This window comes from Bacillus rossius, chromosome 3 (assembly GCF_032445375.1).
Source record: "Bacillus rossius redtenbacheri isolate Brsri chromosome 3, Brsri_v3, whole genome shotgun sequence".
NCBI classification, from domain to species: Eukaryota; Metazoa; Arthropoda; class Insecta; order Phasmatodea; family Bacillidae; genus Bacillus; species Bacillus rossius.
Genome location: NC_086332.1, coordinates 84,818,927 through 84,846,777, shown reverse-complemented (window position 1 = coordinate 84,846,777; position 27,851 = coordinate 84,818,927). Strand labels below are relative to the sequence as shown.

Below are 27,851 nucleotides of genomic sequence, written 5' to 3'. Positions count from 1 at the left end.
ATGTACTGTCAAGGTTTGTTAAAGATGGAATTGTAAATGGAACAAAGTCTGTAACTAGAATGATGATTTCAGATGACAAAAATTTACTTACTGCCAAAGATATCAATTTAGGCTTTGAAACACTGGAAGGTCTGTGAAAAATCAAAGACAAAGTTAAAGAAGTTGAAATTGTTGTGTTTCGTCAACAGTGTAGAAAATGTCTTCAGAAAATGTGCCTGAAAACTTAGGAAAGGTCTCCTCTTATCCACATCCTTACCAGAGGAATTTCTTTTCTGGATCCTGAAGTAGCACTGCGTCCAAACAACCGGGACAAACGATTGGCAATGGCTCTCCAACAGCTGGTTCAAAAAAGGCATTTCACAGGCTTAGAAGCAGACTGCATTCAGAGGCAGTTTAAATCTGTTTGTGAAAATGACTCTTTTAAAGAAACTATGAAGAAATTTTCAAGAGAACATGACCGTTTAGATGACCTATGGATGAAAGTGTTATCAGCTTGTAAAGAAAAAACGGAGGAACTCTAAGCATTTGTGAAGAAAGTTCTTATTCTCTCGCATGGAAATGCACCACTAGAAAGAGGATTTTCTATCAATAAGGAATGTATTGTCGAAAATCAAACTGAAGAATCTCTTGTAGCACAGAGGCAGGTGTATGATGCTGTTGTAAACATTGGTGGATTTGAGAAGGTAACAAATACGAAGACATTGATACACTCTGTCCGTAACTCCAGAACTTGGTACCAAGAAGCTGCAGAAAGAAAAAAAAAACAAGAGAAGATGTAGAAGACAGAGCAAAAAGCAAGAAGAAAAAATTGGCATTACAAATACAAGAATTGGAGAGGAAAAAATGTGTACTTATGCAGAGTGCAAGAACAGAAACTGCTCTTCTTGATGAGGAAATACAGTCTTTAAGAAGACAATGAGTGATATCAGGCCTAAATATTTGCATTGCTTGATTGTAACAATTTTTACTTTTCAAATGTTTAATTCTTTTAGATACTGCATGGTCTTATTAATTTTTTATTGTTTTTATCACTTGAAATTTTTATGCCAAAGAATCGTAACAAAATTTCTAACAGAGATCCTATATTTCTCGTTTTAAAATATATTTATAAAATTACAATCATGGTTGTGTAAATTAAAAAAAATTGTAGTCAGGGAATTTTTTTTGCACAGTCAGGGAAAACCTGGAAAAGTCAGGGAATTTCATTTTTACTGTGCCATTTATCATAATTTTCGGGCACAAATTTTGAGTTTTGAATTTTAAATTTAATTTTTATAGAAGGATTCCACAAAAATAAAGTTACCTTTTTGCCTTTTTAGTTTCATTTAATTTTGTTTCCATTACTGTACACTCCGACGTAATCTTGCGCAACCCAGTGCACCTGCGCTTGTTCGCAGGCCCAATCAGATACCTTAGCTGACATGTGGTGATCGCAGCATCTCGGCAGCGGTTTGTATCACGTTTTCTCCCTGTAACAGTATGACTTTTCGTGCTAGCGAACGCTACCCCAAGCCCACCGCTAGCAACTTTCATTTCTCAGAGGCAAGCATGGGTAAGCTGTTTGCCAGCACGTCCAGGACCTGTTACAGTACTCGGGACGGTCCACACGATGCCTTTCCCATGCAACTTAGCAAGTTTAGACCCCCCTTCCCTCATCTCCCACCTGTGGCTTCACGAGAACTTCAACCCGGAGCATCAACCCCCGTGAACCCGCTCAGGGTACATGGTCTCCCCAAGGACATTCGCCCTTGTCAAACAGAGCCCTCAGCAAAGCCTAGCGGCGGGAAAAATCCCTAACCTTCCTCTGTCCGCCGGTTGCGAGGGCATCCAGTGCAATCTAGCGGACGTTTCTATGAACCTCCAGGCAGGTTCTCATTTTGGCCACCAGAGCGCACTACTCATCCCTCCCATAAGAGACAGCTTATCACAATGAACCTTGGCAACAGTCGCAGTGCGATTGCGATCTTAGTTCACCTGCGACACGCGTGAGAGCGCGGCGAGCGTTTTGCAGTCTGCTTCGCCCCTTCGGGCATTTCCGGACACCTTCGGGCAATCATCACCCCCCTTTCTTTGGATGGGGGCAGTTACTTCCTTTAATTAGCGCCCCGACGCCATGTTCGAAGATTCGGCGGGCAGCATCTGGTCTGTGCTGACCACGCGTCGCGATTCGCGAGAGTCAATCTCTGTTGTTCTTCCAAGACTCGACACTACGTCATGTAGTCGCCGACATCAAGGCATAGAGGCCTCAATCTTCTTATTTTTAAATTTGGCTGCCCGTAATAGTTTTTTTAATCTAAATTATTTCTTCTTCTCTCGTCATGACTACCGCGAACTTTCGCGCCGGGAGCTGCCTTCTCTGCTCCTGGAGCCAGCCTACATGACTTCACCCCGCTGTTTTGGGTAAGTGGTCGTCATATCTCCCCCCCCCCCCTGGGCATAGTCTTGCCCAGACTTAGCCGCCTGTTAACCAGTCTAAGCAATTTGGGACTTTGATTACAGGCGGGACGCAAGAATAATGTGCAAGATTAGCTGCAAGTTTAGCTTCAAGACCCCAAATTAGAATGGAACTTCACTGCCAAATTATCAGTCCGTGATTGGGCTCATGCAGTCAGAAGTTTTCAAGTGGTTGATATTTCCTTGTAAAGGATATAACAAATGTTTTGTGTTTATTTAGTGTAACCAGATTAAATTTACACCAATTGTTTATTTGGGAAATGTCATTCTGTAATAAAATTCAGTCGGTGTTACTATATTCCTAAATATTTTTAGATTATCAGCAAAAAGTACTCCTGCAGAATGGTTGAGAATTTGAGGTAGGTCGTTTATATATAAATTAAAAAGAAGAGGCGATAATCTGCCTGCTTGAGGAACACCAGAAGAGATACTAAACAGGGAAGAATTGTGGTTATTAATTGTAACAGTAACATAAAAATTTCTATTAGTTAAGTAATTAGAAAACCGGTTTGTAAAATTTTGAGTTAAACTAAAGTTAAATAATTTTTTAAGAAGTATAGAATGTTTCACAGTGTCAAAGGCCTTGGCTAAATCAAAATAACAGGCATCCACTTGCCCTCTGTTGGTAACCTCTTTGTGTATAGGATTTAAAAAAAGTAAGCAAGTTAGTGGTGGTCAACCTTTCCTAAAACCATCCTGACTGCTCGATAAACTGTTCTTAAGCTGGAAATTTAAAAATCTAAAAATTATTTTTTCAAATATTTTAGAAAAACCATTGAGTAGAGAAATAGGCCTATAATTGTTAACATTCAGTTTAGAGCCTTTTTTGTGGATAGGTATCACCTTAGCAGTTTTCCATTTCTCCGGGAAAACAGAGGATTGTAAAATAGAATTAAAAATATGTAGCAAAAGAGGGACTAATAATTCAGAGCAGCCTTTTATAATTAAATTAGGTATGCCATCAGGACCCGTAGATTTGGATGATTTCAATGATTTTATGCCCCATAATACTAAACATTCTGAGATTGTGGGGACAGGTATAGATTCTAAATGTATATTGTTTGTCACAGGTTGTTGGATACATGTAGAAGGTTCGTAGACACTGGAAAAATATTTAGCATATCCATTGGCTAGTTCAGCGGGATCGTTCGTAATAGTTCCATTAATTTTTAGAGAATGCTGTTCATAAAAGCCATCTTTCATTAGTTTGACTTACCGCCAAAATTGTTAGGGTTAGTTTTAATATAATTATTGGTATTTCGAGTCCATTGAATTTTGTCTCTTTTTATTAAATATTTTAATAATTTACGATAATAAGAGAAAAGTGAATAGTAATAAGGGTTTTGTTTCTTTTATAAAGTTTATGGATATGCTTCTTTGACTAATGCTTGAATTAACTCACTGGTAAACCAAATTGGAAATTTAGATGATTTTTTGTTTGTCATTGGAATAAAGATATTCATATTATCAACTACGCAATTGGTTAGTTGGTCAGCAAGTTCATTTACATCCATAGAATAATAAAAATCTGACCAGTCATGATTTTTGAAGGAATTGAAAAGTCCGTGAAAATCACCTTTTTTATAGTTTCTAAACGTTGATGTAATGTTAGAACTGTTTATGAAAGACTCAATCTTGATGATGTTTAATGCAGGATGATAAATATTTTCTTTGGTAAGAACATCATAAGCCTTTGTCACTGAACACAGCTGTAGATTGGTTAAATACAAGTCTAAAAGATTTATACGAGTTTGAATATTGTTGCACTGTTTTAGATTATGTACAGGGTGGCCACAGAAATGTAGTGTAACGTACGCTGGGCTGCAGGTAAACACTCAATAAATTAATAAGTAAAAATTAAGGCCTTGGAAGCGTCAGCCCAGAAAACTAAACAACCACCACCATAATCACAAAGGTGCCCAGACGTCGTACAAAGGAATTTATTTATAACCTACTAGGCTATGTGGATCGAGGATGAATAATAATGAAATAACAAGACTGGTGGTTTGATTTATATAACTGCCCTTTTACTAAAATAATTTACTTAGTTTTTCTTTTATCTTTAACTTTTAAGTATTAAAATATATTAATTACAAAAAGGAGGGAGCCCCGGGGCAACAAAATACATATGAAAGTAAAACAATCATATCTCTTGAACTTGACTCTGGTTTTAAATGAGCTCGCAGGCTCAAATGAAAGAAACAATTACATTTTGTTTTTTCTTTTCAAATGAATTTAATTAAATCCTGTGTCCTGGCACCAGAGGTTACGGTAGATTAAAGTCCAGAAGAAATCATTTTATGTAGAAACTTGTATCTTGACCGGAAAGGTTTTTGTTTAAGGAATTAATAATATAGATTGTTTGGCGTGCTATTGTATTATCCACCTTTTTTTAAATAAACGTACTTTGCATGAACGGGTTTTGTTTTTATGAATAACTTTACCTAACAAAAAAATTTTTTCCCACATAATCGTTGCACCCCTACTTTTCAAACTTGATTTTAGAATAAAATGTGCGACGATTATACGAGAAAACACGGTATATTTAGATTCTTTGTTTGTTGAAAATTGTTTTAACGCTAAAATTAACTGTACTTATCTCCTGGAAACCACTGGGTTAAAAATACCACAATTTAATTCTCATTTATACCAAACATATTGTACTCTACATAACTTTAATGACATCATATACCGATTAATTATGAATCACAATAATAATCAATTGTCTAAACTTAAAAATTTATCCTCTTAACTTGTCCTCTAGTCACATGTTATATTTTGTATTATCCATTTTTCTGTATAAGTATTTTGTGTATAGTAAATGTAATCACTGAGATTTTATAATTATGTAATTAACATTTCGCTAAGTAATGTCATGTTATCTTGTCCTGTTGGTATTTATGTCATTTCTGTTTTCATGTTTTCTGTATATCCTGTGCTGTCTCTATTTATTGTGATAGTGTTTGTTTTTACTTGTTTTGTGTCGTGCCCACCTCTAAAGTCTTAAGACTGTTGGTGGGCATGTAACAAATTTAAATAAATAATACAAATTAGCCTACTAAAAATATATGTGCATGTATAAGTAAATATATGTTATATAAGTAGTGTATAAACATAATATACGTAAATGCACAACATAAATGCCACTCCAAATAATACACCATACAAATAAACGTAGAAAATTTCACTTTCATAACAAATAAAATATTCATATAAAACATTAGAAATAAAGTTATCAAAAACAATACAGATGATTTCCATTCCGAATGACGTTCGAAAAACCACATTACATGAAAATTCTCTTTCATAACAATAGTTCAAATTATCTCTTTAGGCATCTAATAATTCTTGTGTGTGGTACGCTTTAAGTGCTCAATACACATAGCCACATTGCAGCTGTCACACTTCCATGTTGACTCTCGCCTTTGCTTCTTCTCCAAGCACACAACACAACGTTAAGCGTATTTAGCCCCCTTTGCTGCAGATGGAGCAAGTTTCTCAGGGAAATGTCGGCCACTCAGACGTGAAGGCAAATCTCCAGGCGTTACAGATTGTCTTTTAACCACATCTACTTTGAAGTAGGTCGCCAGAAGTTCTGCCAGTTTTTGTTTGAATACATGGAATGTTCTGTCATTTTTACTATGTAACTGTTTATACAGTACATAACTAACTGTTCAGCAGCATCATGTCCAAAACATAAAAAAAAAAATTTTGTATGCCTTGCTGTATCTACGCATTACATGGAATTTTCTCAAAATTTGGTCTCCTACATCAAAACCTCTCATTTTCATATTGTAATCAATAACAGCAGTAGGCTTCATAATGTTAGTTTTGGTTTTTCGATGCACTTTCCCTGTTTCTGCAAAATCAAGTTTGTGTTTTGTGGATAACATGCACACCTCCCTTTTATCTTTCCACTTTATTGATGTGATGTTATTGCTACTGTAAGCTACTGCTTCCCCTACTTTCAGTTTTTCTCTTGCTAGTTCCATGGGCATATTTTTTCTATTAGTACGAACTGTTCCACAAACATTTGTTCCTGCAGAGAAAAGTCTGTGGAACAGGTCTGGCGAACTATACCAGTTGTCAATGTACAAAGAATATCCTTTATTTAGCAGATCACACTTCTGTATCATCTCAAGCACAATTGCTGTGCCAGCAGGAATTCCAATTGTTTTGTCTTTCCCAACGTAAATTTTGAAGTCGCAGATATACGAGTTTGCAGAGTCACAAAGTTTGTAAAACTTTATCCCGAATCTAGCACGTTTTGACTTGTTGAACTGTATAAAGTGTAGTCTTCCCCTGCACTTCACTAAAGATTCATCAATGCATATGCTGCCTGACGGCGTGTAAACTGCACGAAACGAATCTGATGCCATAGTAATTATAGGGCAAATTTTGCGCAGTGGATCTGCAGGGTTCAAAGTTTGGTTATCCACCACGTGCAAATACTTGTTCATGGAAACAAAATGCCGCCGAGGCATTACACTCCTAAAATATGGTGTATCTATGGCAACTTCCTTACCCAGTAACTTTGAAGTGTAGGTTTTTGTACAATACCCATCAATATTAAAACAGCAAAATACACTTGGAATTCTTCAGGTGTTGTACTAACAAATGTGCTGTCAATTGAACCATATTTATTCGATTGTTCACAATATGCTGAACAACATTGTTATTCATGTAAAGCGAAAATATTGTTGCCCTGCTGGAGTTATTATCTAAATTCAAATTTGGTGCTATGCCTGGAACTCCGGTAAATTGATGACACATTGGTTCTGCAAGAGCTAGCTCCCATTTCCAGTCAATAACATCACAGCCACTAATATCCATAGCAATATTATCTTCTCCTGACTCCGAAGAACTATCATCTCTTTCGTTATCCACTGCACGCAAACCCTTTGTTGCAACTGATCTGTTATCAACACAGTCAATTTCATCTTCAATGCTCGAACTTTCAGAACTCAACTGTTCAAAATATCGCATCATTGCCTCATCGTCTCTGCCACAAACAAAAGCATCGCTTCTCTTACGTGCTGCCATTTTTGCATGCAATATTACAATATAAATACCATTTACTGTGAATTTATACTTGTTCGGCAATTTCAAAACACTGATTTCGTCTAAGCCATTTTCGTATCAAAAATAAAACACATACTTTAGCATGTCTTTCGGTTTATGTTTTACTCTGTATATTTTGCACGAAATATGTCTATAAAATCACATTTTTCGAGCAATAAGTTTTACACATACACACGCATTGTAATCTAATTATAACTTTGTTTTTTATACACTCATCTGTTATGTGAATAAATATTACACGCAACTATGCAAAAGAATTTAGTGTTTGAATTGATATGTGGCAATTTGTGTTAGGAAAATGCTAAAACTCAGGTTTCACGCAACATGTCATGCTCTCTCCAAAAGACGTGATAGATTAGAAGTGTTATACAGAACACGATGTCTCCCCAGTCTGCTTTATGCGCGCACTAACAGACATAAAGAAAATGCCTTATTGGTAGCACTGCGAGTTCCGCCACGCAAGCAAACTCGGTCGAGCATAGCAGATGTGCGTAAAAGTGATAAGATAGTAGTGGTATAACCAAAGAGATGTCGCCTAAACCTGTCTCGAGGCTCCCAAACGATCATACCTTCACTCCATGACTCCTAGATAGTGCTGCGAGCTCATTGCCGGCAGCTAAGCTATTTAACGTACCAGTACGCCTATGGTGTTATCGGCCGTTAGCCAGTTGCGTACCAGTACGCTTGTAGATGCAAATGGATTAAATCAGATGTGGTAAGAGTGTGGTTTGTTAAGTTATTTAATATCTTTGACTCTTGCTTTCTACCCTGCTTCCTTTTTCTGCCTGACTTCTCTGGACGTAGGAAGAGTCCAGAACCATTTATTTTTAATGTGTGCTAGAGCCAGCAGTTTACCATTATGCTGAGTATTTGGACTTGGCAGTGTCACCTGGTTTTAGTCATTGGTACAGTCTTTGCTATACCCACAGCTCCACCGAACAAACTGCCTAGTGTGGCCAGCACTGGGGAAATCTTTGTCCTTGGTCCATGATATTAAGTAAGTGAAGCTCTTGGAGTCATTTCTTAATAACTAAATTAATTAACGCACATTACTTTTTACCTTCCTTCTTGCACTATGCATAACAGCAAACTGATTTGTTTGTATTAAGTATGCCTGTTTTGTATTTCCTCCATGACACTAATGTTATACCGTAATCACTCGCGTAATGTCCGCAGTAATTTGACCACATTTATGGCCCAAAAAATGGGGTGCGGACATTATGCGAGGAAAAATACAAAAATAAAAAATTTTGTGTTCTATTCAAGTCGTGCGTCTTTGTTCGAATGAGGAAGGCGGGGGAGGCAGCGACGCGGCAGGAGGAAGAGAGAGGCAACGACTCCGCAGGGGGGAGAGAGGCAGAGGCAGCGCTTTGCTGGAGGGGAGAGAGGCAGAGGCGTGGCTTAACCTCCCTCCTGCCAGCTAGCCAGCCAACCAGACAAAGGAGTGTTAGAATCCTTGACCCACTTCCCTTCCTCCTTCACTTCCCCTCTTCTTCTCCGACAACACTGCACATCAACACAGCGCGCGAGTCCAGCTTTCTTTATCTTTATGTCGTTTGAGATACGACTAACTGCTTACGTCTGGCATGCCTCACGACGGTCCTACTGAGAACAGACAAACTATAATAGCAGTCTCTCTATCACTGCCGCTTACAAAATCACCTCCTGCCGCTCACAATACATGGCTTGTTTGATGCATGCCAAGCTGCCCTGCCCTCAGATAAACCCAGAAAAATGCGTTTTTACATTTTTTCTCAAAAATGTTTACAAAACAAGGAGGGGGGCTTATACGCGGGCGGGGCCTTTACGCACTCATGCCTTGAACTTGCGTGCGTGTTGGTCATTGGTCAGCTGTGTTTACCGTTACCGTGCTTTGTTCAGTTCAACGAATTTCCCCACCCTTTCAGAACAGGAGAGAAAGGACAGCTCAAGGTCACGGCTTTGTTTACAGAGCCGTCAACTTTCCATTCGTACTGCGTCCTTTAGGGGTGGCCAAAGTTGTGTTGCCCGCCGTAGACGACTGGTGCGGACATTATGCGAATTTTTAATTTTTTCTTTTAAGGATATATAAATAAAGGGTGCGGACATTATGCGAGGGCGGACATTACGCGAGTGAATACGGTATATGTTAAGCCACAGTTCATTCATTTTCTAATCCAAGGCTAAAGGTATTTTAAAGGTGACATCATGCATTGGTCTTCCTGTTGTTTTGCATAATGTTTTTAAGATGTATAAAAGTTGTCACTGCCCAGGGGCTACACCCCTGTAAAGCCAGATGCAACTCCACTATCCCCCACCCCTTCTCCCAATATTGGCATTATTTTACAGGCATTGTATGTCAGTGCTTCTTACCAAAAATAAGCATTATTAATTATTTATTTTTGCATACCCTAAGGGCTGTGTTATTCTTTATTATCTCCATCTAACAACATACACAACTTTTATTTTATTCATTTGACTCCAGAGGGAATGTGACATTCTGAACACACCCTGAGGAAGTAAGATATTCTCTTACTTTTAAAATTTTAAGTACTATCAGTTTAAATAGTTTGTAGAACTTAATATTCTGTCCTAACTTATGTGAAGGGTTTGTGTCTTGACGTGAGGATGCCATCCAGCACCCTCAGCTACTATTGTTCACCCCAATCGACCATCATCCTCGGGACTTCGCCGTATACTTTAATTCAGTTTAAACTCAAATTCATTCTATACTTTTGTTTTTATCCTCAGGGCTTTCTCAGTGGATGACTGATTAACTTAATTATATTATGTACATATAATTATATATAATAAACAAAAATGTATCATTTGACACCTAGGTGTATTCCAACTGGTTTGGCACTTATTAATATTGCTTCAACAGTATTTAACTAATGAGGCAGCAATTTGTTAAATTGTAAGCAAACTGGCAAAATGGATACTACTAAAATACATCACAAATTTTGTCCAAAAAATCAGGTCAAATGATAGTTTTGTATACAAAAAGTACCAATCAGAACACGACTTTCGTGTAGATACTGCTGTCTCTAAAGGACAAAGAATGAAAAAGAAGTCATCTGACAAATTATCAATGAGCAGATACTACTATGGCTATCAAGAATTAGTCATTAAATTTTCATACTATTACCTTTAATAATTACCTTCAAGTAATTCAAATTGATAACAACATGCATGTTTTCTGTATATTTATTTCAACTCTCATAAATGAAAATATAAAAACATTGCATGTACACACACACTAAGCTAACAGCTTGGATTTAGCAGAAAACGCAAGGTACCAAACGAGTAGTGAAAGGATTGCGGCCATGAACTCAGAGTTGACCCACGGGCCTTGGTATGCTCCAGGGTAGTTCACCATGACAGTTACAAGTGGCTTCACTGCAGAGGGGTCTTCTCCGTTGCGCGCTGCCTTCCTCAAGGCTGCATAGCCCTCCTCGTCGTACAAGTTCACACTGTAGTCGCCACTGCGCGCTTTCTTCACCTCTTCCGTCCAGCTCACCTGCACAGGTCATTGCACATCATTACTCGTTCTGCTGGTCCATTCAAATGGATTTTTCCTTTGCTGAACGTACGTTAAACCATGAAAATAGTTTTGGGGGGTGAGGGAACAATACAACACAAGATACTTAATACACAATGAATCCACAATAGCTTGGATGTTAATTTATTTTTATTTATTCCACACTGCTTCTATGGTTTTATTTATTGTTTTATGTGTCAAATTTTTTGGCTAAAGATGGAGCAAGTGCCCCTTTATAATTATCCCACCTCTAACTCTGGTCCTGGTGTTAATATTGTTACTGCGTGTGTGTGCGTGTGTATAAATACATTGCCATATTGTAGGGATATCGAAGTCATCAATAAGACTGTGCTGTAGTAATTAAGACCTCTACGTTCTTACAGTATAAGCATGGGAATATTGGATTGGGAATATTCACATGCTTGGTTTGTAAAAGATGATGTTGAGAAAAATAAATTAGTGTATGGAATATATTTTCCGTTCAGTGTTCTATTATTAAATTATGAAATGTGGTATTGCCAAATATAATAAACTAGGCAGGATTGTAGTATATAATACAATACGTAGGAAATGTATATATGGTATTTATTGTGTTCTATACTTGAATAGGTAGGACTGAAGTACAGAACCTGATTAAAATGTGTGTAAAATGTTACTTCGCTATCGTGTCCTATGCCAGAATAGGTAAGGCTGTAGTATAGAATACGAAACCCAAAAGTTAGTTTGATCGAGAAACGTGGTTCGTGCAGAAAAAGCATGTGAATGTTCACCGCCCAAAACTTTGATATTCCCGCGCCTGTCCTGTAAGAATGTAGAAGTGGTAATGACATCAGCGCCACCATGTTGGTGACATCATCAATATTTTTATTATCTAGACAACTGCCCCGGTCTCTTAACCTTTGAACTAACTACACAGAAACTTTATGTAAAAAATGTTTAGTTATCAAAGGTTTCAATCCCAGGATTATAAGTAATTTAAATTTTACAATGGTTATTTCTTTTTATGATGATTGAGTGTATTTCTGAATATTTTTGCTATCACAAATGTTCACATATGTACAGGTTATTTCCACCACATGCGGTCAGCTTCTCAGCTATCTGAGCAACTTTGACTCATGGGTATAGCAGAAACACATATGCGCTATAGACTGTATTTATAACTTTGGTCCATGGTGCGTGTGCACATTTTTACATTGACATTGTAAAATAAATGTAACTTCAAATAAGATATCTGTTATAAGTAATTATCGGACATCACTGCTTTATAGAACAGAAAGAAAAATCAGAAAACATAGTTTTCACATACTACACACGTCCATAAATTTACCATGGAGGGATGGTTTCTTAATTCCTACTTGTTCATGAAAAATAAGTTTAAAGCTTACATTACAGTACATGTGTTTTCACACTGCCACTGCCATTCATTGTTTACTCGCGATTGTGTATTTCTTTGTTTAGCACAACTGTAGCCACGTATGGAGAATTAAAAATACACTAATTACAAAGTATCAGGTTGATACTTTTCGACCCACCTCTAGTGTCAGCTACCTCAGTGCACTGCATATATTCTTCACAGAAAATGAACGACGTTAACAATTCAATTCAAATTATAGGCTCCCATTAGTCTCGTTCGTTACGTCACTCAAAATAGTACATACTTTAAATGCAATATAACAAAACAAACATTTCATAATACACTTACATACTTATTCTAATAAAACAACACAAATGAAATACAAGCATTAAATATAGTCGCGATATCCGATTATTACCTTCTAACTGTGCCTGTAAAACACTTTAATATTTCACAAATGGTTAATAACTTTTCTCGAGAGTTTTCTAAAGCCCAAATTTAAACTTACAAAATGTAATTCGGCTCTTTAACCTACCTGGTATTTGGAATCACCTATTCTAGCAGCTGGAACTGTCTTGCCGTTGATTTCAGCATACAAAATTACGCCTTTAACATTATTCCTGCATGTTAAAGAGAATTCTGCAACGAAAGCAATACTAGTCAGGATTGTCGCATCTTGTGTAGTGTACGCCGAGGCAACCACCTCCGGCTGAACGCAAGTATCAGCCGAGACAGCAGATAAAAACCCCAAAACACACGTTAAAAATCCATAACTAAGAAAACAAGCCATCGTAATTCGTCTAATTAATGCGCTGCTATACCACTAAAGGAATCGTAGTATCAGCGTTTATCCTGCAACACAAATCTGGAACACTTTCTTGCAAAACAAAACGCGTGGCAAAATCAGGAGAACTAACCTAAAAGCATGCGATGTATAGCTATCGAGGATACATATACACCACACACGTCATACAACGCGTCACATTTCATTTCAGTGAAAACAAATGAGAGCCGACGTGGCACCTAGAGGTGGGTCGAAAAGTATCAACCTGATACTTTGTCACTGATACGCGCCTGTATCAGGAACGGCAACTGAGTACACTTGAAAAGTATCAGAGACTTTAGTATCAGTTCAGAATTCAACTGGAACAACACCACGGCCAATGAGCGCAGTACCCGATCGCAGATGACGGTCACTTGGGCGGAGCTTGTGAAAGGGGAGGGAGCAGGAACGACGAATAAGGGATAAAGAAGGGAAAGAATGTAGGGGAGGAAGCGCAGGGGAAGGCGTTGAAGCCTTGAAGGAGAGGCGCAAAGATGGCGGGCAAGTAATGTGATGTGGAATTGAGCTCTGCGGAAATGGTGGAATTATAGGAGTACAAAGGAGTTGAGAAGGGAGTATACTAAGATAGCAGCGTAACATTATATATTTTGTATCAATGTAGATAAGAATTAAGGGTTTTAGTGTTTAATCTTTTGCATAAGGAGGTAGTAGTGTTGTGTTGATTTGCGGTCGCCACGTGGCCGTTTAATTAGAGTAGAAATAAGATCTAAGGTGTAGGATTATCTGTTGGTTATTACAGTAGGATTATATATTATTTAAGTTATTTGGGTAATAGGTTAGTGTAGAATAGTGAATTGTGACAAAATGGGTAGGGTGAAATGTAAGTCGAAGCTTAAATGTGTGGGTTGTAAAAAGGTGTGGAAAGATGGAGAGAGTGGTGTACGGTGTGACAAATGCGAAGGCTGGGTCCATACGGAGTGTGCAGGACTAGAGGAGGGGGAGCTGGGTAGTCTGGGGCAGGAGTGGATGTGTAAGGATTGTGACAAGGATAACAAGGGTTCAGGAAGTGTAGTGGCAATGGCAGGAAGCAGTGGTAGCCAGGAGCTGGTAGGTGGGGTGTCAGGAACTCAGAGGGAAGGAGGGAATGTAGATGTGGGTAAGGACTGGGCACTCAATTTCATTGGTGATATTCTGGGAGGAAAGATTGTTGAGGGTCTGAGTGGGACAAGGAGGGAAGTCGATTTGAAAGAAGGATTAGGTGAGGTGTTGTACAGGAAGGAGATGGAAATAAAACATAGATTAGAGAGGGTAGAGGAAGAAGTAAAAAGGGAGGATGGGTTGAGAAGTGTGTTAGTAAGGGTCGAAAGGCTGGAGTGCGAGCTGAAGAGGACAAAGGAGGAAGTTGAGAAGGAAAGGCAGATGAGAAAGGAGGCTGATGTGGAGGTAGATAGGCTGCGCAGGAGGGTGGAGGAGCTGGAAGGGAGGGAGAAAGTAAGGACTCAAGCTGTTAAGGCCACATATGCAGAGGCATGTACTGGGGAAGTTCAGGAAACAGGTGTCAGGTTGCAGAATGAAGGGGTAGCAAGGAGGGTGCGGGAGGAGGCCGGCAGTAAGGCTGTGGGTACAAGCAACGTAGATGTGAACAGGCATGAAGAGGGCAGGGATACGAAAAGGGGTACAATAGTTAGACAGGAGCCCGAAGTGATTTTCCTGGGCAGCTCTATTGTGAAGGGGGTAGAATTGCAGGGGGTGGGGAAAGGAAGTATATATAAAGCTGCGTTTGGAGGTGCAAAGATTAGGAACTTGGGGGAGAGGGTAGGCTGCATGAAAGGAAGCAGTAAAGTTAAGGTGGTGGTTGTTCATGTAGGGGGAAATGATGTGGCTGGTAGAGTGGTGGGGAGGGAAGTAGAGGAGGATATGAGGGGGCTAGTGGGCAAGGTGAAGGAGAAGTTCCCTGTAGCCAGAGTTGTGGTCAGTGGGGTACTAGTAAGGAGGGGTATAAACTATGTCAAGGCTGCGGCGGTCAGCGAGGTGTATGAGAGGGTGTGTAGGGACTTGGGAGCCATGTTGGTAGATAGCAGGAAATGGGTGGGGCAGGACTGTGTGGGCAGGGATCAGGTTCACCTAACAGAGAGGGGAAAATGGATGCTAGGAGACCTGCTAGGAAGGGAGACTTCTGGCCATTTGGAAAGGGCAAGGTTTGAGCAGCAGGGAAGAAGATAGCAACTAGATAGTGAGGAAGGTGGAGAGAAGGGGGGTGATTGTGAATATAGAGCCGATAGCAATGCTAGGGAGGAGGTGACAGCTAAAGTCAACAAAACTCAGATTGGTTGGACGGGGAGCGAGGAAGGAGGAAAGAGGGGGGTGGAGTTGGATAGGGCTGCAAGAGTGCTGGAAATCGGGGTTCTAAGGGGAAGGGGCACTCGTATCAGGGCGGAAGGGACAGAGGCGCAAAGGGGAAAATGCCAATATGTAAAAGTCGCAGTTATAAACTGTAGAAGTATATATAAGAAGGTGGAGGAGTTCTGGGGCAGGGTGGAAGCCTATGGGGCGGATATCATTGTAGCGGTGGAGACATGGTTGGACGAGGAAATTAGAGATGGGGAACTGAAGAGAGCACACTTTGAAATATTTAGAAGGGACAGGAACAGGAATGGAGGAGGGGTAATGGTGTGCATGCGAGAGGGACTCTGTGGTAGGGTTGTATGGGTTGGGGGGAGAGCGGAGTTATTGGAGATGCAGTTCCAGGTAGGAGAGAAAAATGTACGGCTGATTGCGGTGTACCGGCCACCAGGGCAAGGGGATGAAGCCATACGGGAGGTGCAGGACAGGTTGGACATGCTAGGGGAAGGCAAGTGGGTGATAGTGGCGGGGGATCTGAACATGCCAGGGGTGGCATGGGAAAAGGGGCCGGAGGGGATGGGGTCAAGGGAACAGAGATGGGCATCTCAACTGGCAAACAGAGGACTGGAGCAGGTGGTGACTGAAAGCACCAGAAAAGGTGCCAGGAGAGGAGAGCAGGATGACGGGAACCTGTTGGATGTGGTACTTGTGAGACCAATGGAGGCGGTCAGGGGAAGTGTGGTAATGGAGGGCATCAGTGATCACAGGATCCCAGTAGTGGAGTTAGACGTGGGCTGGAGGGAGAAAAGGGTAAGGAGGGGAAACGTGGTAAACTGTTGGGGTAAGGCTGATAGAGTGGGGGCAGAGGCATTCCTGAAGGGGGAATACAGTAGATGGGTAGATATAGAGGACCTCGAAGGTAGATGGGCTGCCTTAAGAAATATTCTGCTACAGATGGCTACACGTTTTGTACCTCAGAGGAGGGTAGGCCAAGGAGGTGACCCTCCCTACTATGGAAGGGAGTTGAAAGTGTTGAAAAGGAAATGTAGGAGGCTGCATGCGAGGGCAAGGAAGCTTGGGGGAGAGGAGATAGAGGCGGAAATGAAGGCGCTTGGGAAGGAACTAGGGAGGAAATCGCGGGAAGCAAGGGATGCTTACATGGAACAGCTGATGGGGGAAGGGGGGACGGTAAATGGGGCGGAGCTCTACAGATACATAAGAAGAGTGAAGGGTGAGGAGGGAATAGGGGTTCTCAGAGGAGGAGGGGGGCAGGAATATACAGAGGACAGGGAAAAGGCAGACTTACTGCAGGAGCAATATCTGGCAGTATTTACAAAGGGGGAGGCATGGGAGGGTAAAGAGGACGACAGTTTAATGGGCAGGAAGGCCTTTGAGCTGCGACTGACAGATGTAATTAAGGTGATCAGGAGGTTGAAAGGGAGAAAGGCAGCTGGGCCAGATGGTATAGGGAATAGTCATTTGAAGTTGGGTGATAGGGAGATTGGGAAGTACCTGTTGGAGGTTTTCAAGCAGTCTCTGGAGGAGGGGAAACTACCAATGGAATGGAAGGAGGCAGTGGTAGTTCCCATCTACAAGGGGGGAAATGATAAGGCGGAGCCAGGAAGTTACAGGCCGGTCAGTTTGACGTCCTGTGTAGGAAAAGTGATGGAGAGGTTGGTAGGAAGGTACGTAAAGGGGGAAATGGAAGATCTGGGGTGGGTGGATAACAGGCAGCATGGATTCAGGATGGGGTTCTCATGCGAGACCCAGATGGCTGGGCTGTTGGAAGACCTGGTGGAAGCGGTGGACGGGGGGAAGCAGATAGATGCAATCTTTATAGATTTTGAAAAGGCGTTTGATAAGGTCCCCCATAGGAGGTTAATGGAAAAGGTTGAGTTGCTGGTGAGGGATGGAAGGGTGGTAAACTGGGTGGGTGATTTCCTGAGGAATAGAAGACAAAGAGTGAGAGTGGGTGAGGAAAGCTCCGAGGAGGGGGAAGTGACGTCGGGGGTGCCACAGGGGAGTGTGCTGGGGCCTCTGTTGTTCACAATTATGATAAACGATCTGGGGGAGGGCATGAAAGCCAGATGGAGGCTATTTGCAGATGACTGTGTAGTGTATGAGGTTGTGGGGGAAGGGGGATGTTTAACAGAGGACTTGATAAGGTTGGAGCAATGGACGGAGAAAAATGGAATGTCCTTGAATGTTGGTAAGACAAAAGTTGTCAGATTTACAAAGAGGAGGAAAGTCACACGAAATGTATATTACTGGAAGGGGCAGGAGATAAGAGAGGCAGCAGGATATAAGTACCTGGGGGTGACACTGAAAAATGACCTAGGATGGGCGGAGCACATAGAGGGGGTGGTCAGGAGGGGAAGGCAGGCGCTGGGGTTGCTTGGTAGGACCCTGCAGGGAGCTGGGAGGAGGACAAAGGAGAAGGCATACTCCACATTGGTCAGGCCAATGTTGGAGTATGCGGCGGCGGTCTGGGACCCCTACCTGGTGACTGAGGTGAAGGAGCTGGAAGGGGTGCAGCGCAGAGCGGCTAGGTGGGTGATGGGAATGTGGAGAAGGAGGGAGGGGCAGGATGGGAAACTGCATAGCCCAACGGAAATGATTAAGGAGTTGGGGTGGGAAACGTTACAGAGGAGAAGAAGAGTGGAAAGGTTGGTCAGGATGTTCAAGGTGCTGAAGGGGGAAGGGGGATGGGGGCAATTGGGAAGCAAAGTACATAGAGGGGAGTACAGAGGACGAAGAGACCACAGATGTAAGCTCCAGAGGGTGTGGAGGCGGACAGAGAGAGGGCGGAACACCTTCCTGGTGAGGACGGGGAGGGAGTGGAATGGGCTGGGGGAGGAAATGGTGGAGGTCAGGGATGGGAGGGAGCTGAGGAGAAAGCTGATGGAGGGGGGGGGGGAGAGGGGAGTGAGTGGGAGTTCTTGCCACCGGGTGAAAGCCCAATTGCAGGTTAAGTAATAATAATATATTGTTACAAGCAGGGCTGCCACTCATGGGTTTTTCCACCCAGATCTGGGTTTTTCCAATGGTGTTTGGGTTTCTGGGTTTTTAAATAATGAATTCCAACAATTCTAGGTTTTTTATAATTTTAATTATTTTTATACCTAAAACAATAATAAAGGTAGTAGCTACTGTATCTGTTGCAATATCTGTTTGATAAATGCAAACAAGTCTATGTGTTTCACACAAAAAAATACATATAAACACAAAACTAGTTTTCAAGAAGCTAAGTCGAATATTAAATTAGACACATTCTTCAAAGAGGCTTGCAGAACACAAAACCAATCTTGTAGAATCAGACTCTGAATAAAGACTAACGTACATGATGCAGTTTTATAAAAACAATTACCGGTTTAAAGAATGCAGTGATGGTGTTTGTTTTGTCATGTATATATTTGTAGGTTTTTTTATGATATGTGCTGGTCCAAGAATTACTTATACAGCCATTTTGCTGCAGTGTAATTTTCTTGTATTGGTTGTATTTAACCGTTTTCAGTCTTGTAAGGTAATTAATTGTTTTATATTAAAACCAGTTATGTTTATATTTTTGAATTAGTACGCAAACATTTTCAACGATAGCATTTTAGACGCATCTGGGTTTTTTACCCATGTGTCTGGGTTTTTTTGTAGGTTATCTAGGTTTTTCATGAATATCAGAGTGGCAGCCCTGGTTACAAGTCGTTTTGTTTATTGTCCTACTTCAAAGTACGCTCAGTGCGCAGTGCGTGCACCGTCTCGTTCAATAATAAAACTAACGAAATTTTAATATTAAAAAGTACATTAATACAAGATATAATATTTATATTTGTGCACCTAACAGCTATGAAAATGCAAATAAATTCTCAGTTGACACTAATAACAGATGTAATCAACACATGGACTTTCTTTTTTCGAAAACAATTAGTAACTAGTGTTTTTATACATTAAAAATTCACGATTATATCAAAAATAAAAAATAAAAAAACAGATAGGTACATTAGTGAGCATACTATATCAATGTTTACATTTCAAATGTTTCTTCAGATTAGTCAATGATTTATAACTCAGTTTTTGTTTACACAAATTACAATTAGCAAACTCATTATTTTCCGTGAAAAAATTCCACACAAATTAAGTCTTTTCCGTGCACTTATCCATTCCTTATTTCACTATAAAAATACTAACTACAAAGCATGACAGCCCGCAACAATGTACATGCTGATACACGGCCAGGACGAACTGCAGTGAATGTTGAACTGATTGATACTGGCTGTATCAGGCGGGCATGAGAGTATCAGAGGTAGAGAATTACCAGGCGTGATAAATAATGTATCAGATTCTCCTTCCGGTCGCACAGTCTGCGTACGCGGAGCTTTGTTGCCTCCTGGGACCGTCTGATACAGAAGTATCAGAGACTTGTAACATGGTTCAATGCTGTATCAGTATCAGGTTAGAACAGATACCGAAAATTGCTGTAACAACCCACCTCTAGTGGCACCAAAGTGGAACTTTTGGTCGCAGTGTTGCCAGACCATCGTAGAACCGAGGCCGGCCACAGTCTATAGTTAGGTCTGGCAACTTCTTATCCTTTGCCTTGGCATGTCTCGTAGGCATAGTGAAAATCGCGGTCAGCCGTAAACTAACGGCTCTAGCAGTAGGTGTCCCCTTATTAACATGAGTTTCGTATAATAGTAGATATATATATTTTTTTAATCTGTTTCTTTCTAAACGTCAGGCAAAGTTTAGGACTTTTAGTTTTTTTTGAATACATAGCAATAACTTGTAACTTTGTTACAATTTTCAGTTAAAGTTTAATCTAACAAAGATAATATTAATCCGATTTGTTTTCTTCAATTGTAAAGTCTGTCTCATGGTGTAGTGCTAAAATGCTGCCGTCACCCGCGGTCACAGGATCAAGACCCGGGGCGGTCCTAGTGTTTTTCAGTGGCTCTAAAGGAAATCTCCGGCGGGTGCCAGGTTAATTCGAGGATTAACCGAGGTGGTCGTGGGTTTTTGCCCCTGCGTGTTCCACTAGGATCGACGGCTGTTGGTGGGAGGGAGGCCCTACTTCTAATACGCACTGGCCCTAAACAGTATAGAGGACTGTTTCCTAATTGTTCAGGAGGCATTTGCGAAATAAAGAAACGGTATTTAGGTGCTGGTTTTTTTAATCTTGCATCTCACATAGTGTGGATGGGGACACAAGTTACACAGTTACACTGGACAAAAAATACGTTGGCACTACATACACTCGCACTGATAATTAATTACATATTACATGGATGTTACGTTGCGGCACTTGCAAACAAGATCCCTCCATTGGTTTGTGGGTCGACGAAGAGGTTTGGGTGGATTAACAGCCACTCCCGTGATGAACTGTTGATAGCATCGTGCCCGGGCACACCTGTGTGAGTCCCGGGCCCACGAAGATAATATTAAGGGGCAAAGTCTTTAAGCTTGCAGTTGGCAGTCGTATGCTGGAACGAATTACATTAAGTTCTGTAAGTTCTGTTCGCGGGAGTTGGCCCGGACCGTAAGGTGACTGCGTCGCGAACCGTTGTTCCGCGACGAGCAAAAATTAAAGAGGCCGGGATAAGCCCTGCACCGGAAAAGGGCACGGGTGCACGCGGGGAGGGGAAAGAGGTTTTATTGAATTATGATAGTTACCAGAATGAAGAATCAGGAGTACAAAAGTTAAAGTCTCCCCACGGGATCACACGTCCGCCCCGGCCCGTGAGTAAAACTCTACTGCCACTTTGTGCCGGTATGGGAGGGGAGGAAGCGTCATGACGCACGAAATTTCTAATGTGCCGTTATTCCAATTTTATAATCATAATTATAGTCATTATTATTTATAGGACACTCGTAACTTAATGACATCTGTCTGAATTAGTTGTTAGTTCTTGGAAGGCCTATAATAATAATACAAAACAATCAATAGATTAATTATATTTGAAAATAAAAAGTCAAGCTGGAGACTGTCTGTCACTTGTTGACTTCTCCAGTAGCTATTTGCAAGAAAAAACAAGGAGGTAAATTAGGTTGATTAACACTGTGGTTAATTATTGGCGGAAGGCCGCAAGGGACTTACGGATTTTTATTAATTGCGGTTTCCCACGGGGAAAACCGCTGCACCCCTACGATGCACTTTCACTTTTAAGGGTTCTATAAATTAAAAAAACTTAATTACTCACAGCAATTTATGATGCATGAGAACTGTTTGGTGGTGTTGGCATTTGGACGTAATCTGTGAAGGCACTTTCCGGCGTCGATGGCTCGCTTGACTCACGTGACATGGGCTAGTGGTGTGTTCCGTTTGTAGGGGTGGTCCCACATGAAGTGACTGCCACCCACGCTACACCCCTGTGTAGTGGGGGTAACCCAAAAGGCGATCCACCTTTCTCCCAGTGCACTCGCACCCACCTAGAGTCTTGTTGTGGAGGGGGTAACAACGTGACTGAGGAGCAGTCATGTGACTGATCACATGACCTCCCTTCCCTCCGACTGTCCAGAGTGAAGTAGGAGTGACCACGGGGTTCTGAATGGTCGGAGAACATAGGGGAAGACGACCTGAGGGGTAAATAAACACCCGACCTCGGCGCTTAAGGAGCAAACTACCAGCCGACGCTAGCAGCGATCAGCAGAAGCGCTGCTTAGCAGCAAGGAGACCTGCTGCCGCCTTGCCTGGACCAAAAGAAGACCGTCACTCTACCCAAACAAACACTGTAGTCCGGTATGGGACTTAGCCTCCACGAAGCCCAATTCGGGAGTAGAAACATGGGAGCGCAACTAGATAGTCAGTGACTAAGTACCAAGGTATTCAGCGAGTAGGCAAATCAAGGGCAGTATGGTAAAACTACCGATTTAGACCGAAGTACACCAATAATTACATGTACATCATATTAGAGTATGCACTTTGAAGTTAAGAAACACTAGAGTGATTGTGCCAGGTGCAGACAGCACTTCAGCCCAGCTCAAGGGATATGTGGCCTGTCCTTCGCAACTCTTTTCGCAGTCGTCAAGGGAACTTCCAGTTCCGGGACAACAGCGCACTAACGATGTCTATCCACTGCATCGTAAGGGAAGCAGGGCACTGGATGGCCGGTGCGCAACCCACAGTTGCGACTCGTTCCAGCTGTATTGGACACAATAACACGAGGGGTCTCTTACACATAAATTTTGTTGTAAGCCACAAGACTGCTTTTGAACTTAAGACTTATAACACACAATAATATTTTGGTAAAACAAAGACTTAATATTCTTTTGTACCTAATTTTTCTTATATAAATTCTTATATTTAATGTACTTTGTAACTCGCTATTGGTGCTTAGAGGAAAGCGAGCTTATGAACTTCAGAGATTTTCTATTATTTTGTAACATTTAAATACACAGTCAATTTATGTGTAATTCTAATTATTCACATAAATCTTATTTTGGTATTGATAGCCAGAAGGCATATTCAAGCGGGACAAGTCCAAGGAAGAATAATCATATTTGAAGACAAACTGAGTGTTATGTTTATTGTTCTATCGCATTATTTCTTTATGTTAATAAAATTTGCTACTTTCAAAACACAGTTTCCTTGTGTCGCTCTAACTCCATTGTTTCCCCTACTTGAGGGCAACACAGTCACTTCCTGGCAGTACCAGGCGTTTATTCTGTGCTTTTTGTTATATTAGTATATTTTATGATTAGTGCTGCACGATTAGATGCTATCAAAAAGTACCTTGCATTCACCAACAACAAGGTGCCACTCTTCAATGCTCGTGTTATCATTTGCAGCATGCCTGGCAGCCCACAGTTATATTTCCTTTATTCTTTAATAGACCACTTCATGCATTCCCAGTGGCCTGCAACCTGAACTAAAGTCCATGTTGTCTGCCACACAAAAGCCCTTCGCCTAATTGGAAGTTCCCACTCCCTGAATCAAGCTTTTCCTCATACTCTCCTGTGAGCTGGTGCAAGGCCATTTCCTTCTCATCTCCACCAGCTGGCAGTGAACACCCCCTCATTTCTCCTTATTTTTACATACTTCCACACCATTTCACACCTACTTCACCCTTCCCAAAGGTAGTGGCGCGATTTGTTTGACATATGTGCATTTGAACAATTCTGTGTTTTATTTACACCAGATGTTGTGTGTTTAAAATTATTTTCTACTGTTTTCAATAATTGAATCAATTATTTGAGAAACCCCATAAGTCACAAAAAATGTGAAAATGTGTTATCCATGGATTTTGGTACTACATAGTTAGTTCTACATACTAGCGAGACACCCCACATGTCCTCCAAATGTTAGGCATGATATACATCAGAGGTGATCACACAAGAGAGAGAAACCCCATAAGTCCGAATAGAATTAAACGATTTATTTACCAACAATATCTCCGGCTGCTTATTATTTTACTGTAGGCCATGACTTGATTGTATTTTGTTTCTCTGTTGTCAATGGTTTTTTCTTATTTGTTTACAATTTAGGGCGCGGTTACACGGGACCCTGAACTACTTCAGGTGAACATGTTTAAGTAAACACGTTTACAAACGCGAAAGTGTACGGTTACACGGTAGTTGCTGAAAAGTGTGTTCAGCTCTCAAACCGATTGTCTACTGTTAACGAATGAATGTGTTGTTGATCGTCTCTATTTTGTATGCAGAAAACGCGGGATTTTCTCACTTGTTTATAAAGTATTATCAGCAGAAATGGAATGTGTTTTTATATTGCTCAATATTTTTTTACAAATGGGGAATTCATACAACGTGCACAGTAAAATTTTATAAACTTATTTTTTATTATTTTTTGAGCGAGAGTACCTATCTCAGTGTTAAGAAAATTAAGGTCAGGATCAATTAATATAAATATATATATATATATATATATATATATATATATATATATATATATGTATGATTACCTGTTGATTTTTTTTGTTGCATTCGGTAAAATATTACTCGAACTTGTGCCAGGAACACTTTCCATCTTGAATTTCTGCAAAGGACTGTTTATATTCTAAACAGCCAATCAGAGGCTAATGTAGAAGATATGTCGATCTGAACTACTTTGCCAACCTGTTTAAGTTAAATGGGAAATGGCCTCGAACGAAACATGTTCAGACTGTGTGTAACCGCACTCAACAGCTGAACATGTTCACCTGAAGTAGTTCAGACTCCCGTGTAACCGCGCCCTTAATGATGGATTCAAGTGAAGATGACGTTGCTCAACAATATAAACGCAAAAGAAGTCATACAAACGTACAGAAATACAAGAATTCTGTTATAAAGAAAGCAATACTGACAGGTGAAGCATATATTAACTGGTCTGGAAAATATATTGCTGCCAAGACTCCAGGTGAAGACTGCAAGTATGTTAACCTCTCTCACGATATGTCTTTCTTGTAGTAATAGTTAAGCCAACACACTATCATTAAACAAAAATGAATATGTTTGTTTATTTTAGATGCAGGCGAAAATGATACACTGTGATATCAAAGCAGGAACAACAAGTGATAATGTCTAAATTTCACAGTTCCGAGACAAAGAACGAGCAGGATAGCTATTTACAGAGTTTGATATCTACTACCAAAATGCATCGGCGCAGACAACGCAAGAGCGCAGAAGAATCATCAAAACCTTCACGAGGTTGTACTTTTATTTATGAAATCTCAACATCTTCAGGCATGTACCAAGTGTGCAAAAAAGCTTTTGTAAATATGCATGGAATAACAGATGATAGAGTGCGTAGACTGCCGTCATTACTTTGTGAAGGCAAATCTCCACGAGACAAACGTGGACTAAATGTTCCTGGGAATGCCAAATCAGGTACTGTTATTGATGCTGTAAAATCACATATTGCCTCCTTTCCCGTTAAAACATCTCATTACAGGGCCCGGGAATATAATTATTTGGATGCCTAACTTAATGTTAAGATCATGCACTCTTTGTACAGACGTGACTGTCCTGGTCAAACAGTAAGTTATAATTACTACTTGAAACTTTTCAAAGAAAATTTCTCCTTGTCTTTTGGCCGCCCGCAAGTTGATACATGCTGTTGTTGCGAAGAGTTTAATGTCAAACTTAAAAGCACGTTTCTCAACGACACTGCCAAACGAGTTATTGAGTCTGAGAAACAGATTCATTTACAGCGTGCAAAAAAAAAATTTTTTCCACACTTCAGGAAATAGAAAATCTTTCCAAGACGGATGATACTGTTTGCGGAATTTGTATTGATTATATGCAAAACCTGCATATCCCTTGCGTTCCCATTCAGGAAGCCTTTTATTTAAGGCAACTAACTGTTAGTGTGTTTTGTATCCATAGACTAAAAGATGGGAGTGCTTATTTTTTTGTTTACCATGAAGGAGTGGCAGGAAAAGGGCCTAATGAGGTCTGCACATTCTTAATGAGATACATTGAATCAGCTGTAAGCAAAAGTGTGAAGCATTTGCACATTTTTTCAAATGGTTGTGGAGCACAGAATCGAAATCACACTATAACCAGACTCTTTTCAACATTGACTACCACAGGCAGATTCGAAACAGTAGATCAATATTACCCAATGAGGGGTCACAGTTTTTTTGCCATGTAATCGGGATTTTGCCATATTGAAAAGAAAAATCAAACGAAGAGACCGGGTGTATATGGTTAAGGAATACATGGAAATCATTCTCAACTCTTCCAATAAACAGGCATTCCTGGCAATATTGATTGAAGATTCAACCGAAATCATTGACTTCAAAAGTTGGTGGCCATTCTACTTTAAGAAATTAATGTTGTCTGCAGAATCTGCAAGAAGAAGCATACCTAAGGATCGAAAAATAACTTTGCAACCATCAAAGTTCATGCACTTCTCACACACAACTACTACACACGGTGTAGTAGTGGCTAGGGACTATATTAATAGACTGTTGACAAGTACATTCCACATTCGCAACACAAGGAAGGGAATTATTGCCCTCCCGACAACTACAGCCTATCCTGCTGGGAAACGTCCTATTCAGAAGAAAAAGATGGAGGATCTGCAGAAATTGAGTACCTATGTACCTACCTCATGATGTGTATGTGCAGCAGTTTTATCAACAACTTTTCGACTGGCCTACATGTGATAAGGATGTCTCTGATGTTGCATGGAACATTATAATGTAGCCTACAGTGAAGAAAACTTTTGAACATGTTATGATGGGTTTTGAGGGTTTCCTGTAAGAGTAATGTTATATTCAAAACAATGTCATCCTGGATAAAGTTTTGTATGCATGTATTTTGTCTTATACATTTTGTTTGTACATTAGTAACTTAAATTAACCAGTTATATAATAAACACTGCCATCTCTTACTTCGTAAAACCCCAAAATTGTACCCGATAGCCTATAAGATTGAGTAAACCCATAAGTCCATGACTTTTAATAATTATTATTTACAAATCCATTACATTTACTCAACATTATTTTATTCTATAGGTTGGGTAACAACACTAAATAAATTATCACTTTGATAAAATACTCATTTTTACCTTCTTGTTTCATGTGCGCAGTTTTATATTGTTTTCCTAAAGTTTGCTCTGATGGACTAATGGGATTTCTCAAATAGTTGATTCAATTTGTTTTATGAAATTGTGCCACCAATAGTGACTTTTGATACAAATTTTAAATTTGCATTTTAAATTATCATCTTAACAGTAATTTTATAGCTGGAATTTAAACTTGTTCAGCCCACTGTAAACTCCCACTTAATTTTGTTAGGCTAGTTGTCGAGTCATTCCCAGCACAGTATCTGAGGCTAGCATTCTGCCTCATCTTTTCCCCGTCTCAGTACACGATCGGCGATTGAAATTCACCCCAGCTTTCATGACCAGGACCACTTGTGCCTGCAGCTTTTCAGGGCAGCCCGTTTCTCAGAGCTCACCTGAGGTGAGAACTTACAGTAATGCACAATTCTAATGTTCCAGGGCTGTCGAGCACGTATAGATGCTCCGGATAAGACATTTCTCACGAGCCAGCACCCCGCCCCTCCCCACTATTCCACGAATCACCGCCCAGAGTATTGACCGGTGCTTAACCCCAGCTACCGACGGCCTGTCTCAAGAACTGGACAGTGGTGTTCGAATGTACAACCTCTGACTTCTAGTGGTGGAGTTGTCTACTTCTTCCCTGGGTGTTCGAATTTTTGCTCAACACACCTGCCCTCTAGCGACCCACCAAAGCGCACTACCAGTCTCCTCCATAAGCCCCTTGTTTTTTAAGTAGTCTTGTTTGAGATATGCGACTCGACTTCAACTCTGTTTCGGCCACTCCCCAGTAGATAGTGCTGCGATCAGGCTCCAACAG

The 27,851-nt window shown here is 40.6% G+C and overlaps 1 protein-coding gene across 1 annotated transcript; it reads right to left on the bottom strand.

The window, feature by feature from the left end:
* Positions 1-10,706: 10,706 nt before the first annotated feature.
* On the bottom strand, positions 10,707-13,468 carry LOC134530996 (translocon-associated protein subunit delta). The gene is made up of 2 exons (XM_063366410.1): positions 12,946-13,468; positions 10,707-11,035 (listed from the first exon to the last, which is right to left on the bottom strand). The coding sequence occupies exons 1-2, from the start codon at positions 13,198-13,200 to the stop codon at positions 10,775-10,777; spliced, it is 516 nt and encodes a 171-aa protein (XP_063222480.1). The 5' UTR covers positions 13,201-13,468; the 3' UTR covers positions 10,707-10,774.
* Between the last annotated feature and the right edge of the window lie 14,383 nt (positions 13,469-27,851).

Coding starts and splice junctions, on each gene's coding strand:
- LOC134530996 (XM_063366410.1), bottom strand. CDS start 13,200: ATGGCTTGTTTTCTTAGTTATGGATTTTTAACGTGTGTTTTGGGGTTT. Junction 11,036..12,945: donor TAGGTGATTCCAAATACCAG/GTAGGTTAAAGA, acceptor TGACCTGTGCAG/GTGAGCTGGACGGAAGAGGT.